At 47.2% G+C, this 24,588-nt stretch overlaps 1 protein-coding gene across 1 annotated transcript in view; it reads left to right on the forward strand.

The window, feature by feature from the left end:
• Positions 1–24,588, forward strand: part of LOC139569896 (ryanodine receptor 2-like) — a gene marked incomplete at its 5' end in the record, with an annotated part of 288,568 nt that overhangs the window by 28,092 nt on the left and 235,888 nt on the right. The window contains 6 exons of the mRNA XM_071391220.1: positions 675–839; positions 4,734–4,855; positions 9,069–9,252; positions 12,330–12,465; positions 14,112–14,207; positions 19,987–20,105. Coding sequence (XP_071247321.1) covers positions 675–839; positions 4,734–4,855; positions 9,069–9,252; positions 12,330–12,465; positions 14,112–14,207; positions 19,987–20,105 — 822 coding nt within the window. The remainder of the gene's footprint in view (positions 1–674; positions 840–4,733; positions 4,856–9,068; positions 9,253–12,329; positions 12,466–14,111; positions 14,208–19,986; positions 20,106–24,588) is intronic.

Here is a 24,588-nt window from a genome sequence, read left to right on the forward strand (position 1 = left end):
CTCAGCCCTCTCCTTCTCTTCTCTCTCATGGTTCCTACAGCTCTCTGCCTCCACTAGGGACTCAGCCCTCTCCTTCTCTTCTCTCTCATGGTTCCTACAGCTCTCTGCCTCCACTAGGGACTCAGCCCTCTCCTTCTCTTCTCTCTCATGGTTCCTACAGCTCTCTGCCTCCATTAGGGACTCAGGCCTCTCCTTCTCTTCTCTGTCATGGTGGTGTGATGAGTTATGACTGTAGGGATGAGGAGTGCTGAGGTTGCATTTCTTCAACCAACGACGTGTCAAATGTGTGTGTGTGTGTGTGTGTGTGTGTGTGTGTGTGTGTGTGTGTGTGTGTGTGTGTGTGTGTGTGTGTGTGTGTGTGTGTGTGTGTGTGTGTGTGTGTGTGTGTGTGTCTTTGTGTGTGTGTGTGTGTGTTTCAGAGCGCTATAGCTCATAATCCTGGGTCAAAAACATTGGGGAATATTCAGAGAGACAGTGACACAGGTTGGGAGGGAGGCAGAGAGAGAGGAGGGGTCAGAGCAGGGGTCATTCTGCACTACAGCCTGTTAATAATGAATACATCACAGCTAATACATTGCAGTCACTCAGCTGTGCTTCATACCGAACTACAACCCCTTGTCCCTTTTTTATTATAAATGATGTTCATTAATCATCACGTCTACTTCCTTCTCCAGGAAAAGCTGGACTTGGGGCCAAAGAAGGAGGTGGATGGCATGGGTGTTCCTGATATCAAGTACGGGGACTCGGTGTGTTATATCCAACATGTGGACACCTGTCTGTGGCTCACATACCAGGCCATGGACGCTAAGTGTGCACGCATGGGCGGCGTGCAGAGAAAGGTACTGTACATCGCTGTCTCATCTCCTGTCTGCTACTCTAACCAACCCCACAATAGCCTGCTAGAAGGTAGACGTATGTGAAGTGATGTGTGGGGGTAGCCTGACCACTGTGATAGCACTTTATAGTGCACTACTTTTGACCAGGACTCATAGGGCTCTGTTCAAAAAGTAGTGCACTTCATAGGGAATAAGTATAGGACCCTGCCTAGTCCCCAGTCAATCAATCAATCAATCAATCAACCAAATGTATTTCTAAAGTCCTTTTTACATCAGCAGATGTCACAAAGTGCTGTACAGAAACCCAGCCTAAAACCCCAAACAGCAAGCAATGCAGGTGTAGAAGCACGGTGGCTAGGAAAAACTCCCTAGAAAGGCAGGAACCAGGCGCTGAGGGCTGGCCGGTCCTCTTCTGGCTGTGCCGGGTGGATACTATCTAGTCTATAGAGAGGATACTGTAGGACCCAGCCTAGTCCCCAGGAGAAGTTATCTAGAGAGGATACTGTAGGACCCAGCCTAGTCCCCAGGAGAAGTTATCTAGAGAGGATACTGTAGGACCCAGCTTAGTCCCCAGGAGAAGTTATCTAGAGAGGATACTGTAGGACCCAGCCTAGTCCCCAGGAGAAGTTATCTAGAGAGGATACTGTAGGACCCAGCCTAGTCCCCATGAGAAGTTATCTAGAGAGGATACTGTAGGGCCCAGCCTAGTCCCCAGGAGAAGTTATCTAGAGAGGATACTGTAGGACCCAGCCTAGTCCCCAGGAGAAGTTATCTAGAGAGGATACTGTAGGACCCAGCCTAGTCCCCAGGAGAAGTTATCTAGAGAGGATACTGTAGGACCCAGCCTAGTCCCCAGGAGAAGTTATCTAGAGAGGATACTGTAGGACCCAGCCTAGTCCCCAGGAGAAGTTATCTAGAGAGGATACTGTAGGACCCAGCCTAGTCCCCAGGAGAAGTTATCTAGAGAGGATACTGTAGGACCCAGCCTAGTCCCCAGGGGACGTTATCTAGAGAGGATACTGTAGGACCCAGCCTAGTCCCCAGGAGAAGTTATCTAGAGAGGATACTGTAGGACCCAGCCTAGTCCCCAGGAGAAGTTATCTAGAGAGGATACTGTAGGGCCCAGCCTAGTCCCCAGGAGAAGTTATCTAGAGAGGATACTGTAGGACCCAGCCTAGTCCCCAGGAGAAGTTATCTAGAGAGGATACTGTAGGGCCCAGCCTAGTCCCCAGGAGAAGTTATCTAGAGAGGATACTGTAGGACCCAGCCTAGTCCCCAGGAGAAGTTATCTAGAGAGAATACTGTAGGACCCAGCCTAGTCCCCAGGAGAAGTTATCTAGAGAGGATACTGTAGGACCCAGCCTAGTCCCCAGGGGACGTTATCTAGAGAGGATACTGTAGGACCCAGCCTAGTCCCCAGGAGAAGTTATCTAGAGAGGATACTGTAGGACCCAGCCTAGTCCCCAGGAGAAGTTATCTAGAGAGGATACTGTAGGGCCCAGCCTAGTCCCCAGGAGAAGTTATCTAGAGAGGATACTGTAGGACCCAGCCTAGTCCCCAGGAGAAGTTATCTAGAGAGGATACTGTAGGGCCCAGCCTAGTCCCCAGGAGAAGTTATCTAGAGAGGATACTGTAGGACCCAGCCTAGTCCCCAGGAGAAGTTATCTAGAGAGGATACTGTAGGACCCAGCCTAGTCCCCAGGAGAAGTTATCTAGAGAGGATACTGTAGGGCCCAGCCTAGTCCCCAGGAGAAGTTATCTAGAGAGGATACTGTAGGACCCAGCCTAGTCCCCAGGAGAAGTTATCTAGAGAGGATACTGTAGGACCCAGCCTAGTCCCCAGGAGAAGTTATCTGGTCTCAGCTCGTCTCCATGGTTTCCTCAGCCGGTCGACTACCATGCCGGCGTCCAGCAGGAGCAGTTATGACTCACAGAGTTTTATAAATGTCTTCCTAACGAGCTCTTCTCAATCAGCTCCAGGCCGTCTCGCTGGAATAAAACCATTAAGCTACGCTTATCACATAATTAAAGCCATTAGGCTAAGCTAACAGTGTCAGAAACACACTCATTCGGATGAATAAAACCATTAGCATTATGCTAAGATAACAGTGTCAGAAACACACTCATTCTGATGAATAAAACCATTAGCATTATGCTAAGATAACAGTGTCAGAAACACACTCATTCTGATGAATAAAACCATTAGCATTATGCTAAGCTAACAGTGTCAAAGAGCCAGCCGTTCTGTCTCCCTGTTTGCGGGTGTGACGATTTATCATTCAGCAAGATGGGTTTTCAGTGGGGGACATGTTCTGATGAGAGAGGTTCAGTTTAACCTCGGCTGGTTGAGACAGAGTCGTGTGCATTTGTAGTGTGGCGTAGCCATTATGCTAAGCTAACTATGTCAGAACAGAGATCTCCTATTCTGTATCAGTATTTTATTAGCATCCCCCATTAGTTTCTGCTAAATACAGCAGAATCTCTTCCTGGGGTTCCAAAACAAAACCCTTAAACATGACATAATACACAACAATCACTCGACAAGTGCATCACAAGGACAGAACTACATACACGTTAAATAAGTCTACGCACTTTCATACATTAATACCTTAATATAATAATCACGTGATTCGTAGACGCTACTGAATGAAAGTGCAATAACAAGGAGGCACATTGTAGATAGGCTGACACTATTCGCTAAATAGCAACCTTGTTTCTCTAAATTCCCCTGACGTGAATAAAGTCACCTTGTTTCTCTAAATTCCCCTGACGTGAATAAAGTCACCTGGTTTCTCTAAATTCCCCTGACGTGAATATAGCCACCTTGTTTCTCTAAATTCCCCTGACGTGAATATAGCCACCTTGTTTCTCTAAATTCAAAAGTGGATACTTCCTACAGTCACCACCTCCAATGGGTATCCTGGGGTAACATGTCATCTCTTAAACGTGTAGGCCTTTTGTTACAGTTACCGACCCACTCACTATGGGTTTCATTAGGTAAAATTCAACATTCATTAAAACATGAAATAACCAGGCCTTGAATCTTGAGCCTTGTTACAGTCTATCGCCCTTAATGGGTTATCTGAGGTATAGCGTAACGGGTTACAGTCTGTCTCAATGCTAAGCTAACCGTGTCAGAAACCTCTCGTTCTGTCTCAATGCTAAGCTAACAGTGTCAGACACCTCCCGTTCTGTCTCAATGCTAAACTAACAGTGTCAAAGCTAACAGTGTCAGAAACCTCCCGTTCTGTCTCAATGCTAAGCTAACAGTGTCAGACACCTCCCGTTCTGTCTCAATGCTAAGCTAACAGTGTCAAAGCTAACAGTGTCAGAAACCTCCCGTTCGATCTCAATGCTAAGCTAACAGTGTCAGAAACCTCCTGTTCTGTCTCAATGCTAAGCTAACAGTGTCAAAGCTAACAGTGTCAGAAACCTCCCGTTCTGTCTCAATGCTAAGCTAACAGTGTCAGAAACCTCCCGTTCTGTCTCAATGCTAAGCTAACAGTGTCAGAAACCTCCTGTTCTGTCTCAATGCTAAGCTAACAGTGTCAAAGCTAACCGTGTCAGAAACCTCCCGTTCTGTCTCAATGCTAAGCTAACAGTGTCAAAGCTAACCGTGTCAGAAACCTCCCGTTCTGTCTCAATGCTAAGCTAACCGTTTCAGAAACCTCCAGTTCTGTCTCAATGCTAAGCTAACAGTGTCAGAAACCTCCCGTTCTGTCTCAATGCTAAGCTAACCGTGTCAGAAACCTCCCGTTCTGTCTCAATGCTAAGCTAACCGTGTCAGAAACCTCCCGTTATGTCTCAATGCTAAGCTAACAGTGGCAAAGCTAACCGTGTCAGAAACCTCCCGTCATGTCTCAGCGTCTGCAGAACGTGACACTGTGTCTGTTTCAGGCCATCATGCACCACGAGGGTCACATGGACGATGGGCTGACCCTGTCCCGCTCACAGCACGAGGAGTCCCGCACCGCACGGGTCATACGCAGTACTGTCTTCCTGTTCAACCGATTCATCAGGTGGGGATACACAGTACACATACTCCTCTATGTGAAACATGGGGACATCAGCTCAATGGGGACACACCTTCCGGAAGGTTGTAGAGAGAAGATCAACCCAGATTTCAATGATAGATGATCACTTGCACACACATACAGTATCCTACACACACATAAAGTAGCCAACACACACATACAGTAACCTACACACACATAAAGTATCCTACACACACATACAGTAACCTACACACACATACAGTATCCTACACACACATACAGTAGCCTACGTATGTTGGATCAATATGTGAAATGAGACATTATACCCTTTATATCTGAGTTAACAATGTCTTCTTCTTTCTGTGTTCCTGGGGTCTGGACACCCTCCGTAACGTCTCTCTCTGTGTTCCTGGGGTCTGGACACCCTCCGAAACGTCTCTCTCTCTCTGTGTTCCTGGGGTCTGGACACCCTCCGTAACGTCTCTCTCTCTGTGTTCCAGGGGTCTGGACACCCTCCGTAACGTCTCTCTCTGTGTTCTAGGGGTCTGGACACCCTCAGTAACGTCTCTCTCTGTGTTCCAGGGGTCTGGACACCCTCCGTAACGTCTCTCTCTGTGTTCCAGGGGTCTGGACACCCTCAGTAACGTCTCTCTCTGTGTTCCAGGGGTCTGGACACCCTCAGTAACGTCTCTCTCTGTGTTCCAGGGGTCTGGACACCCTCCGTAACGTCTCTCTCTCTCTGTGTTCCAGGGGTCTGGACACCCTCCGTAACGTCTCTCTCTCTGTGTTCCAGGGGTCTGGACACCCTCCGTAACGTCTCTCTCTGTGTTCCAGGGGTCTGGACACCCTCAGTAACGTCTCTGTGTTCCAGGGGTCTGGACACCCTCCGTAACGTCTCTGTGTTCCAGGGGTCTGGACACCCTCCGTAACGTCTCTGTGTTCCAGGGGTCTGGACACCCTCAGTAACGTCTCTCTCTCTGTGTTCCAGGGGTCTGGACACCCTCAGTAACGTCTCTCTCTCTGTGTTCCAGGGGTCTGGACACCCTCAGTAACGTCTCTCTGTGTTCCAGGGGTCTGGACACCCTCAGTAACGTCTCTCTCTGTGTTCCAGGGGTCTGGACACCCTCAGTAACGTCTCTCTCTCTCTGTGTTCCAGGGGTCTGGACACCCTCCGTAACGTCTCTCTCTGTGTTCCAGGGGTCTGGACACCCTCAGTAACGTCTCTCTCTCTGTGTTCCAGGGGTCTGGACACCCTCCGTAACGTCTCTCTCTGTGTTCTAGGGGTCTGGACACCCTCAGTAACGTCTCTCTCTGTGTTCCAGGGGTCTGGACACCCTCCGTAACGTCTCTCTCTGTGTTCCAGGGGTCTGGACACCCTCCGTAACGTCTCTCTGTGTTCCAGGGGTCTGGACACCCTCAGTAACGTCTCTCTCTCTCTGTGTTCCAGGGGTCTGGACACCCTCAGTAACGTCTCTCTGTGTTCCAGGGGTCTGGACACCCTCCGTAACGTCTCTCTCTCTGTGTTCTAGGGGTCTGGACACCCTCCGTAACGTCTCTCTCTCTCTCTGTGTTCCAGGGGTCTGGACACCCTCAGTAACGTCTCTCTCTGTTCTCCAGGGGTCTGGACACCCTCAGTAACGTCTCTCTCTGTGTTCCAGGGGTCTGGACACCCTCAGTAACGTCTCTCTCTGTGTTCCAGGGGTCTGGACACCCTCAGTAACTTCTCTCTCTGTGTTCCAGGGGTCAGGACATCCTCAGTAACGTCTCTCTCTGTGTTCCAGGGGTCTGGACATCCTCCGTAACGTCTCTCTCTCTGTGTTCCAGGGGTCTGGACACCCTCCGTAACGTCTCTCTCTCTCTCTGTGTTCCAGGGGTCTGGACACCCTCAGTAACGTCTCTCTCTGTGTTCCAGGGGTCTGGACACCCTCAGTAACGTCTCTCTCTCTGTGTTCCAGGGGTCTGGACACCCTCCGTAACGTCTCTCTCTGTGTTCCAGGGGTCTGGACACCCTCAGTAACGTCTCTCTCTGTGTTCCAGGGGTCTGGACATCCTCCGTAACGTCTCTCTCTCTGTGTTCCAGGGGTCTGGACACCCTCCGTAACGTCTCTCTCTCTGTGTTCCAGGGGTCTGGACACCCTCCGTAACGTCTCTCTCTCTGTGTTCCAGGGGTCTGGACACCCTCAGTAACGTCTCTCTCTGTGTTCTAGGGGTCTGGACACCCTCCGTAACGTCTCTCTCTCTGTGTTCCTGGGGTCTGGACACCCTCCGTAACGTCTCTCTCTCTGTGTTCCAGGGGTCTGGACACCCTCAGTAACGTCTCTCTCTGTGTTCCAGGGGTCTGGACACCCTCCGTAACGTCTCTCTCTCTCTGTGTTCCAGGGGTCTGGACACCCTCCGTAACGTCTCTCTCTCTGTGTTCCAGGGGTCTGGACACCCTCAGTAACGTCTCTCTCTGTGTTCCAGGGGTCTGGACACCCTCCGTAACGTCTCTCTCTCTCTGTGTTCCAGGGGTCTGGACATCCTCCGTAACGTCTCTCTCTCTGTGTTCCAGGGGTCTGGACACCCTCAGTAACGTCTCTCTCTGTGTTCCAGGGGTCTGGACACCCTCCGTAACGTCTCTCTCTCTCTGTGTTCCAGGGGTCTGGACACCCTCCGTAACGTCTCTCTCTCTGTGTTCCTGGGGTCTGGACACCCTCCGTAACGTCTCTCTCTCTGTGTTCCAGGGGTCTGGACACCCTCAGTAACGTCTCTCTCTGTGTTCCAGGGGTCTGGACACCCTCCGTAACGTCTCTCTCTCTGTGTTCCAGGGGTCTGGACACCCTCAGTAACGTCTCTCTCTGTGTTCCAGGGGTCTGGACACCCTCAGTAACGTCTCTCTCTCTGTGTTCCAGGGGTCTGGACACCCTCAGTAACGTCTCTCTCTGTGTTCCAGGGGTCTGGACACCCTCAGTAACGTCTCTCTCTGTGTTCCAGGGGTCTGGACACCCTCAGTAACGTCTCTCTCTGTGTTCCAGGGGTCTGGACACCCTCCGTAACGTCTCTCGCTCTGTGTTCCAGGGGTCTGGACACCCTCAGTAACGTCTCTCTCTGTGTTCCAGGGGTCTGGACACCCTCCGTAACGTCTCTCTCTGTGTTCCAGGGGTCTGGACACCCTCCGTAACGTCTCTCGCTCTGTGTTCCAGGGGTCTGGACACCCTCAGTAACGTCTCTCTCTGTGTTCCAGGGGTCTGGACACCCTCCGTAACGTCTCTCTCTGTGTTCCAGGGGTCTGGACACCCTCCGTAACGTCTCTCGCTCTGTGTTCCAGGGGTCTGGACACCCTCCGTAACATCTCTCTCTCTGTGTTCCAGGGGTCTGGACACCCTCAGTAACGTCTCTCTCTCTGTGTTCCAGGGGTCTGGACACCCTCCGTAACGTCTCTCTCTGTGTTCTAGGGGTCTGGACACCCTCAGTAACGTCTCTCTCTGTGTTCCAGGGGTCTGGACACCCTCCGTAACGTCTCTCTCTGTGTTCCAGGGGTCTGGACACCCTCCGTAACGTCTCTCTCTGTGTTCCAGGGGTCTGGACACCCTCAGTAACGTCTCTCTCTCTCTCTGTGTTCCAGGGGTCTGGACACCCTCCGTAACGTCTCTCTCTCTGTGTTCCAGGGGTCTGGACACCCTCAGTAACGTCTCTCTCTGTGTTCCAGGGGTCAGGACACCCTCCGTAACGTCTCTCTCTGTGTTCCAGGGGTCTGGACACCCTCCGTAACGTCTCTCTCTCTCTGTGTTCCAGGGGTCTGGACACCCTCAGTAACGTCTCTCTCTGTGTTCCAGGGGTCTGGACACCCTCAGTAACGTCTCTCTCTGTGTTCCAGGGGTCTGGACACCCTCCGTAACGTCTCTCTCTCTCTGTGTTCCAGGGGTCTGGACATCCTCCGTAACGTCTCTCTCTCTGTGTTCCAGGGGTCTGGACACCCTCCGTAACGTCTCTCTCTGTGTTCCAGGGGTCTGGACACCCTCAGTAACGTCTCTCTCTGTGTTCCAGGGGTCTGGACACCCTCAGTAACGTCTCTCTCTCTGTGTTCCAGGGGTCTGGACACCCTCAGTAACGTCTCTCTCTGTGTTCCAGGGGTCTGGACACCCTCAGTAACGTCTCTCTCTGTGTTCCAGGGGTCTGGACACCCTCAGTAACGTCTCTCTCTCTGTGTTCCAGGGGTCTGGACACCCTCCGTAACGTCTCTCTCTCTGTGTTCCAGGGGTCTGGACACCCTCAGTATAAAAGGAAAGACCTCGACACTCGACCTGCCGATCGAGTCGGTCAGTTTGAGCCTGCAGGATCTGATTGGCTACTTCCAGCCTCCCGACGAACACCTGGAGCACGAGGACAAACAGAACCGCCTCCGAGCCCTGAAGAACCGACAGAACCTCTTCCAGGAAGAGGTAGGGACCAAAGAGCATGATGGGGGTTAGATTCCACATCAGCAGGGACAGGGGGAGGTTCTACACAAAACATTTACTTACTTAGGCCTCATCGTACCAAGTGGTCCGTTAAGCCTTGATAAAGTCCCTCCATTTCTTCCTGCCCTGTTTTAGTGTTTCACTCTAGAGATCAGTCATGACACTGCAGATCACGCCCCTGTTTCTCTGTCTCTCCTGTTAAATGAAGAGAGAGATCAGTCATGACACTGCAGGTCACGCCCCTGTTTCTCTGTCTCTCCTGTTAAATGAAGAGAGAGATCAGTCATGACACTGCAGGTCACGCCCCTGTTTCTCTGTCTCTCCTGTTAAATGTAGAGAGATCAGTCATAACACTGCAGATCACGCCCCTGTTTCTCTGTCTCTCCTGTTAAATGAAGAGAGAGATCAGTCATGACACTGCAGGTCACGCCCCTGTTTCTCTGTCTCTCCTGTTAAATGTAGAGAGATCAGTCATAACACTGCAGATCACGCCCCTGTTTCTCTGTCTCTCCTGTTAAATGAAGAGAGATCAGTCATGACACTGCAGATCACGCCCCTGTTTCTCTGTCTCTCCTGTTAAATGTAGAGAGATCAGTCATGACACTGCAGATCACGCCCCTGTTTCTCTGTCTCTCCTGTTAAATGAAGAGAGAGATCAGTCATGACACTGCAGGTCACGCCCCTGTTTCTCTGTCTCTCCTGTTAAATGTAGAGAAATCAGTCATGACACTGCAGATCACGCCCCTGTTTCTCTGTCTCTCCTGTTAAATGTAGAGAGATCAGTCATGACACTGCAGATCACGCCCCTGTTTCTCTGTCTCTCCTGTTAAATGTAGAGAGATCAGTCATAACACTGCAGATCACGCCCCTGTTTCTCTGTCTCTCCTGTTAAATGAAGAGAGATCAGTCATGACACTGCAGATCACGCCCCTGTTTCTCTGTCTCTCCTGTTAAATGTAGAGAGATCAGTCATAACACTGCAGATCACGCCCCTGTTTCTCTGTCTCTCCTGTTAAATGAAGAGAGAGATCAGTCATAACACTGCAGATCACGCCCCTGTTTCTCTGTCTCTCCTGTTAAATGTAGAGAGATCAGTCATAACACTGCAGATCACGCCCCTGTTTCTCTGTCTCTCCTGTTAAATGAAGAGAGATCAGTCATAACACTGCAGATCACGCCCCTGTTTCTCTGTCTCTCCTGTTAAATGAAGAGAGATCAGTCATGACACTGCAGATCACGCCCCTGTTTCTCTGTCTCTCCTGTTAAATGTGTGTTACTACAGACCATGTTACTACAGACCATGTAAATATCAACGTGTTACTACAGACCATGTAAATATCAACGTGTTACTACAGACCATGTAAATATCAACGTGTTACTACAGACCATGTAAATATCAACGTGTTACTACAGACCATGTAAATATCAACGTGTTACTACAGACCATGTAAATATCAACGTGTTACTACAGACCATGTAAATATCAACGTGTTACTACAGACCATGTAAATATCAACGTGTTACTACAGACCATGTAAATATCAACGTGTTACTACAGACCATGTAAATATCAACGTGTTACTACAGACCATGTAAATATCAACGTGTTACTACAGACCATGTAAATATCAACGTGTTACTACAGACCATGTAAATATCAACGTGTTACTACAGACCATGTAAATATCAACGTGTTACTACAGACCATGTAAACATCAACGTGTTACTACAGACCATGTAAATATCAACGTGTTACTACAGACCATCAACGTGTTACTACAGACCATCAACGTGTTACTACAGACCATGTTACTACAGACCATGTAAATATCAACGTGTTACCACAGACCATGTAAATATCAACGTGTTACTACAGACCATGTAAATATCAACGTGTTACTACAGACCATGTAAATATCAACGTGTTACTACAGACCATGTAAATATCAACGTGTTACTACAGACCATGTAAATATCAACGTGTTACTACAGACCATGTAAATATCAACGTGTTACTACAGACCATGTAAATATCAACGTGTTACTACAGACCATGTAAATATCAACGTGTTACTACAGACCATGTAAATATCAACGTGTTACTACAGACCATGTAAATATCAACGTGTTACTACAGACCATGTAAATATCAACGTGTTACTACAGACCATGTAAATATCAACGTGTTACTACAGACCATGTAAATATCAACGTGTTACTACAGACCATGTAAATATCAACGTGTTACTACAGACCATGTAAATATCAACGTGTTACTACAGACCATGTAAATATCAACGTGTTACTACAGACCATGTAAATATCAACGTGTTACTACAGACCATGTAAATATCAACGTGATACACTAGGATACACTATGTATGAGGATACACTGTGTGTGTTTCTGCATGCATGATATGTATAACATGACTCTCTCTCTCCCCCCACCCCTCTCTCTCCCCCCCTCTGTCTCCCTCCCTCCGTCCCCCCACCCCTCTCTCCCCCCTCTCCCCCCTCCCCCTCTCTCCCCCCACCCCTCTCTCCCTCCCTCTCTCCCCCCACCCCTCTCTCCACCCCTCTCTCCCCCCACCCTTCTCGCCCTCTCTCTCTCCCCCCCACCCCTCTCTCTCTCCCCCCTCCCCCTCTCTCCCCCCCACCCCTCTCTCTCCCCCCCTCCCCCTCTCTCTCTCCCCCTCTCTCCCCCCCACCCCTCTCTCTCTCCCCCTCCCCCTCTCTCCCCCCCACCCCTCTCTCTCCCCCCCTCCCCCTCTCTCCACCCCTCTCTCTCTCCCCCTCTCCCTCCCCCCCCCCTCTCTCCTCCCCCTCCCCTCTCCACCCCTCTCTCTCTCCCCCTCCCCTCTCTCCCCTCCTCTCTTTCCCCCACCACCCCTCTCCACCCCTCTCTCTCCCACCCCTCCCCCACCCCTCTCTCTCTCCCCCCTCCCCTCTCTCCCCCACCCATCTCCCTCCCCCCACCCTTCTCTCTCCCACTCCTCCCCCACTCCTCTCTCTCTCCCCTCCCCCCCCCTCCCCCTCTCTCTCTCCCCCTCTCTCCCCAGGGTATGATAAACCTGGTGTTGGAGTGTATTGACCGTCTCCACGTGTACAGCAGCGCGGCTCATTTTGCTGAGGTGGCGGGGAGGGAGGCCGGGGAGGCCTGGAGATCCACACTAAACTCATTATATGAGCTCCTGGGTGAGGAGTGCAGCAGCTGAATACTGCAACCCCGGGGCTTTAGAAACGCTGCCCAGTTCTCCCACAGATCCTCCTCCTGTACACTAACACCGCTTACACAGGGGGCCTGACCCCCCCAGCACAGAACTGTTACGTTGTACAACACTCATTAACATGTAACGCCAGGTTACACAGTCACTGACTTGACTGATAATAAGGAGGGAGAGAGGAGGGATGGAGGAGAGGAGAGATGAGGAGAGGAGGAGAGGAGAGAGAAGAGGAGAGGAGGGATGGGGAGAGGAGGGAGGAGAAGAGGAGAGGAGAGAGGAGGGAGGAGAGATGGGATGGGGAGAGGAGGGAGGAGAGAGGAGGGAGGAGAGAGGAGGGATGGAGGAAAGGAGAGATGAGAGGAGGGAGGAGAGGAGAGGAGGGAGGAGGAGGGAGGAGAGGAGGGAGAGAAGAGGAGAGATGGAGAGGAGGGAGGAGAGAGTAGAGGAGGGAGGAGAGGAGAGATGAGAGGAGAGGAGGGAGGAGGAGAGGAGGGAGGAGAAGAGGAGAGATGGGATGGGGAGAGGAGGGAGGAGAAGAGGAGAGGAGAGAGGAGGGATGGAGGAAAGGAGAGATGAGATGAGAGGAGGGAGGAGGAGAGGAGGGAGGAGAAGAGGAGAGATGGGATGGGGAGAGGAGGGAGGAGAAGAGGAGAGATGGGATGGGGAGAGGAGGGAGGAGAAGAGGAGAGGAGGGATGGGATGGGGAGATGAGGGAGGAGAAGAGGAGGGATGGAGGAAAGGAGAGATGAGAGGAGAGGAGGGAGGAGGAGAGGAGGGAGGAGAAGAGGAGAGATGGGATGGGGAGAGGAGGGAGGAGAAGAGGGAGGAGGAGAGGAGGGAGGAGAAGAGGAGAGATGGGATGGGGAGAGGAGGGAGGAGAAGAGGAGAGGAGAGAGGAGGGATGGAGGAAAGGAGAGATGAGAGGAGAGGAGGGAGGAGGAGAGGAGGGAGGAGAAGAGGAGAGATGGGATGGGGAGAGGAGGGAGGAGAAGAGGAGAGATGGGATGGGGAGAGGAGGGAGGAGAAGAGGAGAGGAGGGATGGGATGGGGAGATGAGGGAGGAGAAGAGGAGAGGAGGGATGGGATGGGGAGATGAGGGAGGAAAAGCAGAGGGATGTAAACGTTATCAACAGCAGCACATCATAAATCCTTAAATAAAAGTCTGCTAGTTGGCCCTCTATACTACCCTCTATGGTGGCTTCTGCCATGTCTAGCTAACTGACATCAGCAACTGACTGACTGACTGGCTGATTAACTGACTGGTTAACTGACTGATTACTGGCTGATTACTGACTGGCTGATTACTGACTGGCTGATTACTGACTGGCTGATTACTGACTGGCTGATTATTGACTGGCTGATTACTGACTGGCTGATTCCTGACTGGCTGATTCCTGACTGGCTGATTACTGACTGGCTGATTACTGACTGGCTGATTACTGACTGGCTGATTACTGACTGGCTGATTACTGACTGGCTGATTACTGACTGGCTGATTACTGACTGGCTGATTCCCTCTCCATCCCTTTCTCCCTTGATCTCTCTCACAATGTCTCTGTATCCCTCTCTCAATATTTCACTCTTTCTTCCTCTCCTCTCCTCCCTCTTGACCTCTAGCTGCGTTGATAAGAGGCAACAGGAAGAATTGTGCCCAGTTCTCCGGCTCGTTGGATTGGTTGATCAGCCGGCTGGAGAGACTGGAGGCCTCATCTGGTAGGTGATCTATAATCAATATATCCTTTTTACCCTCCTGTATGTCATTATCACATATCACTGTTGCAGCAGCATAGACACTCTGCAGTAGTATCACTGTTACAGTAGAGCAAGACAGAATAGGGAGAGGGGGAGAGAGAGAGCGAATGAGGAGAGAGAGAGACAGAGACAGAGAATGAGGAGGGAGAGAAAGACAGAGACTGATAATGAGGAGGGAGAGAGAGACAGAGAATGAGGAGGGAGAGAAATACATAGAATGAGGAGAGAGACAAATAATGAGGGAGAGGGAATGAGAGGGAGAGAGAATGAGAATGAGAGGGAGAGAGAATGAGAGAGATAATAAGAGGGAGAGAGAGACAGGAGGAGGAGGGAGAGAGAATGAGGAGGGAGATGGAGGGAGAGAGAGACAGGAGGGAGAGAGGAGGAGGAGGGAGAGAGAAGGAGGTGGGAGAGAGAGATAAGGAGGTGGGAGAGAGAGATAAGGAGGTGGGAGAGAGAGAGAAGGAGGTGGGAGAGAGAGAGAAGGATGAGGGAGAGAGAGAGAAGGATGAGTGAGAGAGAGAGAAGGATGAGGGAGAGAGAGGAGAAGGAGGGGGGAGAGAGAGGGGGGAGATGGAGGAGCGAGAGAGAGGAGAGAGAGAATGAGGAGGGAGAGAATGAGAAGGAGAGAGAGACACAGAGGAGGATGAAGAGGAGGAGGAGGGAGAGAGACATAGGAGGAGGAGGAGGAGGAGGGAGGGATCGTTGAGGGAGAGAGGAGGAGGGAGAAATAGAAATAAATATATATTTCTACTTCCTGCTGTAAAGAATGAACGTGTTGGCTGCAGCGTGGACTCTCCTCTCCTTCCCCCTCCTCTCCTCTGAGCGTGTACGTAGGTGGATGAAAGCTAGAGACGAGCAGGACGGCCACTCATTCCACCAGAGTTATGAAACGCCTAACATGCCGCATAGCTCACGCCATACAAACATATATCTCTGCTAGCATGTGCTTAACCCTCCAAGCAGATCCCCAGTCACTCAGTCTATTTCTGGGTTGAATATTGTAGAACAGAATAAGGAGACATTTATAGTTGACAGGTGGCCACTTGTTCTAATGTAAGTAACGGAGGTGGGATAGAGTGCATTTCCTCCACACATTCACTCACCTAGAGAGGCCCATCTGAATGCACCTGAACTCATCCTCGTACTCCTGGACACAACCTCAACACAGCGGAATACACCTGAACTCATCCTCGTACTCCTGGACACAACCTCAACACAGCGGAACACACCTGAACTCATCCTCGTACTCCTGGACACAACCTCAACACAGCGGAATGCACCTGAACTCATCCTCGTATTCCTGGACACAACCTCAACACAGCGGAACACACCTGAACTCATCCTCGTACTCCTGGACACAACCTCAACACAGCGGAATGCACCTGAACTCATCCTCGTACTCCTGGACACAACCTCAACACAGCGGAATACACCTGAACTCATCCTCGTACTCCTGGACACAACCTCAACACAGCGGAATACACCTGAACTCATCCTCGTACTCCTGGACACAACCTCAACACAGCGGAATACACCTGAACTCATCCTCGTACTCCTGGACACAACCTCAACACAGCGGAATACACCTGAACTCATCCTCGTACTCCTGGACACAACCTCAACACAGCGGAATACACTTGTCAACACTCTCCATTGACAAGCCCGCTCTCCATCTCCTATTGAATGGCCTCTTCAATTAGTACGAGGGGGGAATGGTTTGAACACGAGGAGCGGTGAATTAAAGATGACTGGTGCAGTGAGGAGGGTCTAGGGTTGAATATTTTCCCGGTATTTTACAAATGTCACAACCCGAGAATAAATCAGTGTCATTCAAAAGCATACAAATAATAGGCTGGTATAGGCTTTTATAGGCTGGTATAGGCTGGTATAGGCTGGTATAGGCTAGTATAGGCTGGTATAGGCTGGTATAGGCTGGTATAGGCTGGTATAGGCTGGTATAGGCTAGTATAGGCTGGTATAGGCTGGTATAGGCTGGTATAGGGTAGTATAGGCTGGTATAGGCTGGTATAGGCTGGTATAGGCTGGTATAGGCTAGTATAGGCTGGTATAGGCTAGTATAGGCTGGTATAGGCTGGTATAGGCTAGTATAGGGTAGTATAGGCTGGTATAGGCTGGTATAGGCTAGTATAGGCTGGTATAGGCTAGTATAGGCTGGTATAGGCTGGTATAGGCTGGTATAGGGTAGTATAGGCTGGTATAGGCTGGTATAGGCTGGGATAGGCTTGTATAGGCTATAGGCTGGGATAGGCTCATATAGGCTGGGATAGGCTCATATAGGCTGGTATAGCCTGGGATAGGCTGGTATAGGCTGAGACGAGCTTAAAGTTTTCTTTACTTACAATAATGTTCACTTGTCTGACCGTATGCATAATGACGAGTACCGAAGCCACTCCTTAGTTGTCTTGGCTGTGTGCTTAGGGTCGTTTGTCCTGCTGGAGGGTGAACCTTCTGAGGGTCCTGAGTGCTCTGGAACAGGTTTTCATCAAGGGATCTCTCTGTACTTTGCTCCGTTCATCTTTCCCTCGATCCGGACTAGTCTCCCAGTCCCTGCCGCTGAAAAACATCCACACAGCATGATGCTGCCACCACCATGCACCAGGTTTCCACCAGATGTGATGCTTGGCATTCAGGCCAAAGAGTTCTATCTTGGTTTCATCAGACCAGAGAATCTTGTTTCTCATGGTCTGAGAGTCCTTTAGGTGCCTTTTTGCAAACTCCAAGCGGGCTGTCATGTGCCTTTTATGGCTTCCGTTTGGCCACTCTACCATAAAGGCCTGATTGGTGGAGTGCTGCAGAGATGGTTGTCCTTCTGGAAGGTTCTCCAATCTCCACAGAGGAACTCTGGAACTCTGCCAGAGTGACCATTGGGTTGTTTGAAGAGTCTTGGTGGTTCCAAACATCTTCCATTTAAGAATGATGGAGGCCACTGTGTTCTTGGGGATCTTCAATGCTGCAGACATTTTTTGGTAACCTTCCCCAGATCTGTGCCTCGACACAATCCTGTCTCGGAGCTCTACGGACAATTCCTTCGACCTCATGGCTTGGTTTTTGCTCTGACATGCACTGTCAACTGTGGGACCTTATATAGACAGGTGTGTGCCTTTCCAAATCATGTCCAATCAAATGAATTTACCACAAGTGGACTCAAATCAAGTTGTAGAAACATCTCAAGGATGATCATTGGAAACCGGATCCACCTGAGCTCAATTTCGAGTCTCATATTAAATGGTATGAATACTTATGTAAATAAGGTATTTCTGTTTTTTAGGTTTAACAAATTAGCAGAAATTTTGAAAAACCTGTTTTCGCTTTGTCATTATGGGGTATTGTGTGTAGATTGATGAGGATTTTTAATTGATTTAATCCAATTTTAGTATAAGGCTGTAACGTAACATTTGTAAAAAGTCAAGGGGTCTGAATACTTTCCGAATGCACTGAATATCAATCTGGAACAGGATGATCTATTTTGGATGCAATTTGAATGGAGTTGATGGAGAGAGAGAGAGGCTGCTAGAGAGTGCTCGCATGTGCACTGATTTAACGCAACGATATTCAGGTGAAAGGCTTTTTTTTAAACTCTGCAGCTGCAATTTAAAACATATATAATCTTTACGATCTTTACACCCCCCCCCCCCTCCCCGTTGCACGTTTAGTTTTTTACCCCAGCACTACACAGCTGATTCAAATAATCAAAGCTTGATGATGAGCTGGTAATCTTCTTATGGCTACAACATTCCGCTGAAAAGCAGAGCGTCAAATTCTAAAATATTTTTGGGAAATATGTAGCTTTCATACATTCACAAGTGCAATACACCAAATTAAAGCTTAACTTCTTGTTAATCTACCCATCGTGTCCGCTTTCTTTTACTGCGAAAGCACACCATATGATTATGTTAGGTCAGAGCCGCGTCACAAAAACACACACAGCCATTTTCCAGCCAAAGAGAGGAGTCACAAAAAGCAGAAATAGAGATCAAATGAATCACTAACCTTTGATGATTTTCATCAGATGACACTCAAAGGACTTCATGTTACACAATACATGTATGTTTTGTTCGATAAAGTTCATATTTATATCCTAAAATCTCAGTTTACATTGGCGCTTTATGGTCAGTAATGTTGTGCCTCCAAAACATCCGGCGAATATTCAGAGTTCAATTTACAGAAATACTCATAATAAATAAACATTGATAAAAGATACAAGTATTATACATGGAACTTTAGATAAACCTCTCCTTAATGCAACCGCTGTGTCAGAGTTCAAAAAAGCTTTACGGAAAATGCACACCATGCAATAATCTGAGTACGGCGCTCAGACACAAAAACAAGCCATACAGATACCCGCCATGTTGTGGAGTCAGTAAAAGTCAGAAATAGCGTTATAAATATTCACTTACCTTTGATGATCTTCATCGGAATGCACTCCCAGGAATTATTCATTTATGTCCAATTTATGTCCAAATACCTCCTTTGTTAGCGCGTTTGGTAAACAAATCCAAACTCATGAGGCGCGGGCAAGTCCAGGCGAAAGTTCAGACGAAAAGTTCCAAAAGTTATATTACAGTTCGTAGAAACATGTCAAACGATGTATAGAATCAATCTTTAGGATGTTTTTAACATAAATCTTCAATAATGTTCCAACCGGAGAATTCCTTTGTCTTTAGAATTGCAATGGAACGCAGGTCGCTTTCACGTGTACACGCGTGATCAGCTCATGGCACTCTGGCAGGCCTCTGGTTGATTCCAGGACCGAGTTTGCCAAACCCTGGACTAGACTATGCTGCAGCAAATGCAGGCCTACCTGTCGCAAGAAAAGTTTTCATGATGAGATTACTACATGCATTGTGAACTGTGCTCCATACTGTCCCCACTCTGAGCGTTGATGATTCATCATGCAGAGGCTGTTGATTTAGACATTGTATATAATTTAACAGTTCCATTTCACGCCTTGCTGTTCATATAAATAATGTATTCGAATTTACCGGTTTCTCGCAATTATTTATCACGGGAAAAGGGAGAGGTTTTAGGCGGTACATCCTAGTAAATCTCAGTAACCGGGTTCCCGCCATTCAACCCTAGGATGGTCGTTACACAGTAGAGGCTGACTGGTAGCTGGTGATACTCTGCAAAAAGTAAAATCTAATATTGTCTTATATTAAGAATTCATTTAAAATGTGTTTTATTTTCTTGTTTTTTCGTACTAAGCTTGGCAGATAATTTAGCTTATTTTAACCTAAGAAAATGGTTGTGTTAAGGTAAAATATCTAGAAATAAGATACATTACTTGTATTAAGACTTTAGGTAAAAATAAGCTGATTATCTGCCAATAGATAGAGACAGAGGTTCTGGTCTGTGTCCTGGTGGAATTACTGTGATGTTGTTTATACCTTGTCTGGCATTCAGCGATCCTGTTTGTTGGTGTTTATAACTCGTCTGGCATTCAGGGATCCTGTTTGTTGGTGTTTATAACTCGTCTGGCATTCAGGGATCCTGTTTGTTGGTGTTTATAACTCGTCTGGCATTCAGGAATCCTGTTTGTTGGTGTTTATACCTCGTCTGGCATTCAGGAATCCTGTTTGTTGGTGTTTATAACTCGTTTGTTGGGGTTTTGTAATTCCGTTCTCCATGTGTCCTGAAGCTCTCATCATCATCAAGGGTTAGTTAGTTTAGGTTTGTAGGGTGTTGGTGTGCTACTAACTCTACTGGTTGTGTTCAGGTATCTTGGAGGTGCTTCACTGTGTCCTGGTGGAAAGTCCTGAAGCTCTGAACATCATCAAGGAGGGACACATCAAGTCAATCATCTCTCTGCTAGACAAACATGGACGCAACCACAAGGTGGGTAGAGACCACCTACCTATAAACCAGGTATTATATATAACCACAAGGTGGGTAGAGACCACCTACCTATAAACCATGTATTATATATAACCACAAGGTGGGTAGAGACCACCTACCTATAAACCAGGTATTATATATAACCACAAGGTGGGTAGAGACCACCTACCTATAAACCAGGTATTATATATAACCACAAGGTGGGTAGAGACCACCTACCTATAAACCAGGTATTATATATAACCACAAGGTGGGTAGAGGAGACCACCTACCTATAAACCATGTATTATATATAACCACAAGGTGGGTAGAGACCACCTACCTATAAACCATGTATTATATATAACCACAAGGTGGGTAGAGGAGACCACCTACCTATAAACCAGGTATTATATATAACCACAAGGTGGGTAGAGGAGACCACCTACCTATAAACCAGGTATTATATATAACCACAAGGTGGGTAGAGACCACCTACCTATAAACCAGGTATTATATATAACCACAAGGTGGGTAGAGACCACCTACCTATAAACCAGGTATTATATATAACCACAAGGTGGGTAGAGGAGACCACCTACCTATAAACCAGGTATTATATATAACCACAAGGTGGGTAGAGGAGACCACCTACCTATAAACCAGGTATTATATATAACCACAAGGTGGGTAGAGACCACCTACCTATAAACCATGTATTATATATAACCACAAGGTGGGTAGAGACCACCTACCTATAAACCAGGTATTATATATAACCACAAGGTGGGTAGAGACCACCTACCTATAAACCATGTATTATAGATAACCACAAGGTGGGTAGAGACCACCTACCTATAAACCAGGTATTATATATAACCACAAGGTGGGTAGAGGAGACCACCTACCTATAAACCATGTATTATATATAACCACAAGGTGGGTAGAGACCACCTACCTATAAACCATGTATTATATATAACCACAAGGTGGTTAGAGACCACCTACCTATAAACCAGGTATTATATATAACCACAAGGTGGGTAGAGACCACCTACCTATAAACCAGGTATTATATATAACCACAAGGTGGGTAGAGACCACCTACCTATAAACCATGTATTATATATAACCACAAGGTGGGTAGAGGAGACCACCTACCTATAAACCATGTATTATATATAACCACAAGGTGGGTAGAGGAGACCACCTACCTATAAACCAGGTATTATATATAACCACAAGGTGGGTAGAGACCACCTACCTATAAACCAGGTATTATATATAACCACAAGGTAGGTAGAGACCACCTACCTATAAACCATGTATTATATATAACCACAAGGTGGGTAGAGACCACCTACCTATAAACCATGTATTATATATAACCACAAGGTGGGTAGAGGAGACCACCTACCTATAAACCATGTATTATATATAACCACAAGGTGGGTAGAGGAGACCACCTACCTATAAACCATGTATTATATAGAACCACAAGGTGGGTAGAGACCACCTACCTATAAACCATGTATTATATATAACCACAAGGTGGGTAGAGACCACCTACCTATGAACCAGGTATTATATATAACCACAAGGTGGGTAGAGGAGACCACCTACCTATAAACCATGTATTATATATAACCACAAGGTGGGTAGAGACCACCTACCTATAAACCATGTATTATATATAACCACAAGGTGGTAGAGGCCACCTACCTATAAACCATGTATTATATATAACCACAAGGTGGGTAGAGACCACCTACCTATAAACCATGTATTATATATAACCACAAGGTAGGTAGAGACCACCTACCTATAAACCATGTATTATATATAACCACAAGGTGGGTAGAGACCACCTACCTATAAACCATGTATTATATATAACCACAAGGTGGGTAGAGACCACCTACCTATAAACCAGGTATTATAGATAACCACAAGGTGGGTAGAGGAGACCACCTACCTATAAACCAGGTATTATATATAACCACAAGGTGGGTAGAGGAGACCACCTACCTATAAACCATGTATTATATATAACCACAAGGTGGGTAGAGACCACCTACCTATAAACCAGGTATTATATATAACCACAAGGTGGGTAGAGACCACCTACCTATAAACCATGTATTATATATAACCACAAGGTGGGTAGAGACCACCTACCTATAAACCATGTATTATATATAACCACAAGGTGGGTAGAGACCACCTACCTATAAACCAGGTATCATATATAACCACAAGGTGGGTAGAGACCACCTACCTATAAACCATGTATTATATATAACCACAAGGTGGGTAGAGGAGACCACCTACCTATAAACCAGGTATTATATATAACCACAAGGTGGGTAGAGACCACCTACCTATAAACCATGTATTATATATAACCAAAAGGTGGGTAGAGACCACCTACCTATAAACCAGGTATTATATATAACCACAAGGTGGGTAGAGGAGACCACCTACCTATAAACCATGTATTATATATAACCACAAGGTGGGTAGAGACCACCTACCTATAAACCATGTATTATATATATCCACAAGGTGGGTAGAGACCACCTACCTATAAACCATGTATTATATATAACCACAAGGTGGGTAGAGACCACCTACCTATAAACCATGTATTATATATAACCACAAGGTGGGTAGAGACCACCTACCTATAAACCATTAATTATATATAAACACAAGGTGGGTAGAGACCACCTACCTATAAACCAGGTATTATATATAACCACAAGGTGGGTAGAGGAGACCACCTACCTATAAACCAGGTATTATATATAACCACAAGGTGGGTAGAGACCACCTACCTATAAACCAGGTATTATATATAACCACAAGGTGGGTAGAGACCACCTACCTATAAACCATGTATTATATATAACCACAAGGTGGGTAGAGGAGACCACCTACCTATAAACCATGTATTATATATAACCACAAGGTGGGTAGAGACCACCTACCTATAAACCATGTATTATATATAACCACAAGGTGGGTAGAGACCACCTACCTATAAACCATGTATTATATATAACCACAAGGTGGGTAGAGACCACCTACCTATAAACCATGTATTATATATAACCACAAGGTGGGTAGAGACCACCTACCTATAAACCATGTATTATATATAACCACAAGGTGGGTAGAGACCACCTACCTATAAACCATGTATTATATATAACCACAAGGTGGGTAGAGACCACCTACCTATAAACCAGGTATTATATATAACCACAAGGTGGGTAGAGACCACCTACCTATAAACCATGTATTATATATAACCACAAGGTGGGTAGAGACCACCTACCTATAAACCAGGTATTATATATAACCACAAGGTGGGTAGAGGAGACCACCTACCTATAAACCATGTATTATATATAACCACAAGGTGGGTAGAGACCACCTACCTATAAACCATGTATTATATATAACCACAAGGTGGGTAGAGGAGACCACCTACCTATAAACAATGTACTATATATAACCACAAGGTGGGTAGAGGAGACCACCTACCTATAAACCATGTATTATATATAACCACAAGGTGGGTAGAGACCACCTACCTATAAACCATGTATTATATATAACCACAAGGTGGGTAGAGACCACCTACCTATAAACCATGTATTATATATAACCACAAGGTGGGTAGAGACCACCTACCTATAAACCAGGTATTATAGATAACCACAAGGTGGGTAGAGGAGACCACCTACCTATAAACCAGGTATTATATATAACCACAAGGTGGGTAGAGACCACCTACCTATAAACCATGTATTATATATAACCACAAGGTGGGTAGAGACCACATACCTATAAACCATGTATTATAAATAACCACAAGGTGGGTAGAGACCACCTACCTATAAACCAGGTATTATATATAACCACAAGGTGGGTAGAGACCACCTACCTATAAACCATGTATTATATATAACCACAAGGTGGGTAGAGACCACCTACCTATAAACCAGGTATTATATATAACCACAAGGTGGGTAGAGACCACCTACCTATAAACCATGTATTATATATAACCACAAGGTGGGTAGAGACCACCTACCTATAAACCATGTATTATATATAACCACAAGGTGGGTAGAGACCACCTACCTATAAACCATGTATTATATATAACCACAAGGTGGGTAGAGACCACCTACCTATAAACCATGTATTATATATAACCACAAGGTGGGTAGAGACCACCTACCTATAAACCATGTATTATATATAACCACAAGGTGGGTAGAGACCACCTACCTATAAACCAGGTATTATATATAACCACAAGGTGGGTAGAGGAGACCACCTACCTATAAACCAGGTATTATAGATAACCACAAGGTGGGTAGAGGAGACCACCTACCTATAAACCAGGTATTATATATAACCACAAGGTGGGTAGAGGAGACCACCTACCTATAAACCATGTATTATATATAACCACAAGGTGGGTAGAGAC

The sequence above is a fragment of the Salvelinus alpinus genome, chromosome 3 (genome assembly GCF_045679555.1).
Source record: "Salvelinus alpinus chromosome 3, SLU_Salpinus.1, whole genome shotgun sequence".
Taxonomy (NCBI): domain Eukaryota; kingdom Metazoa; phylum Chordata; class Actinopteri; order Salmoniformes; family Salmonidae; genus Salvelinus; species Salvelinus alpinus.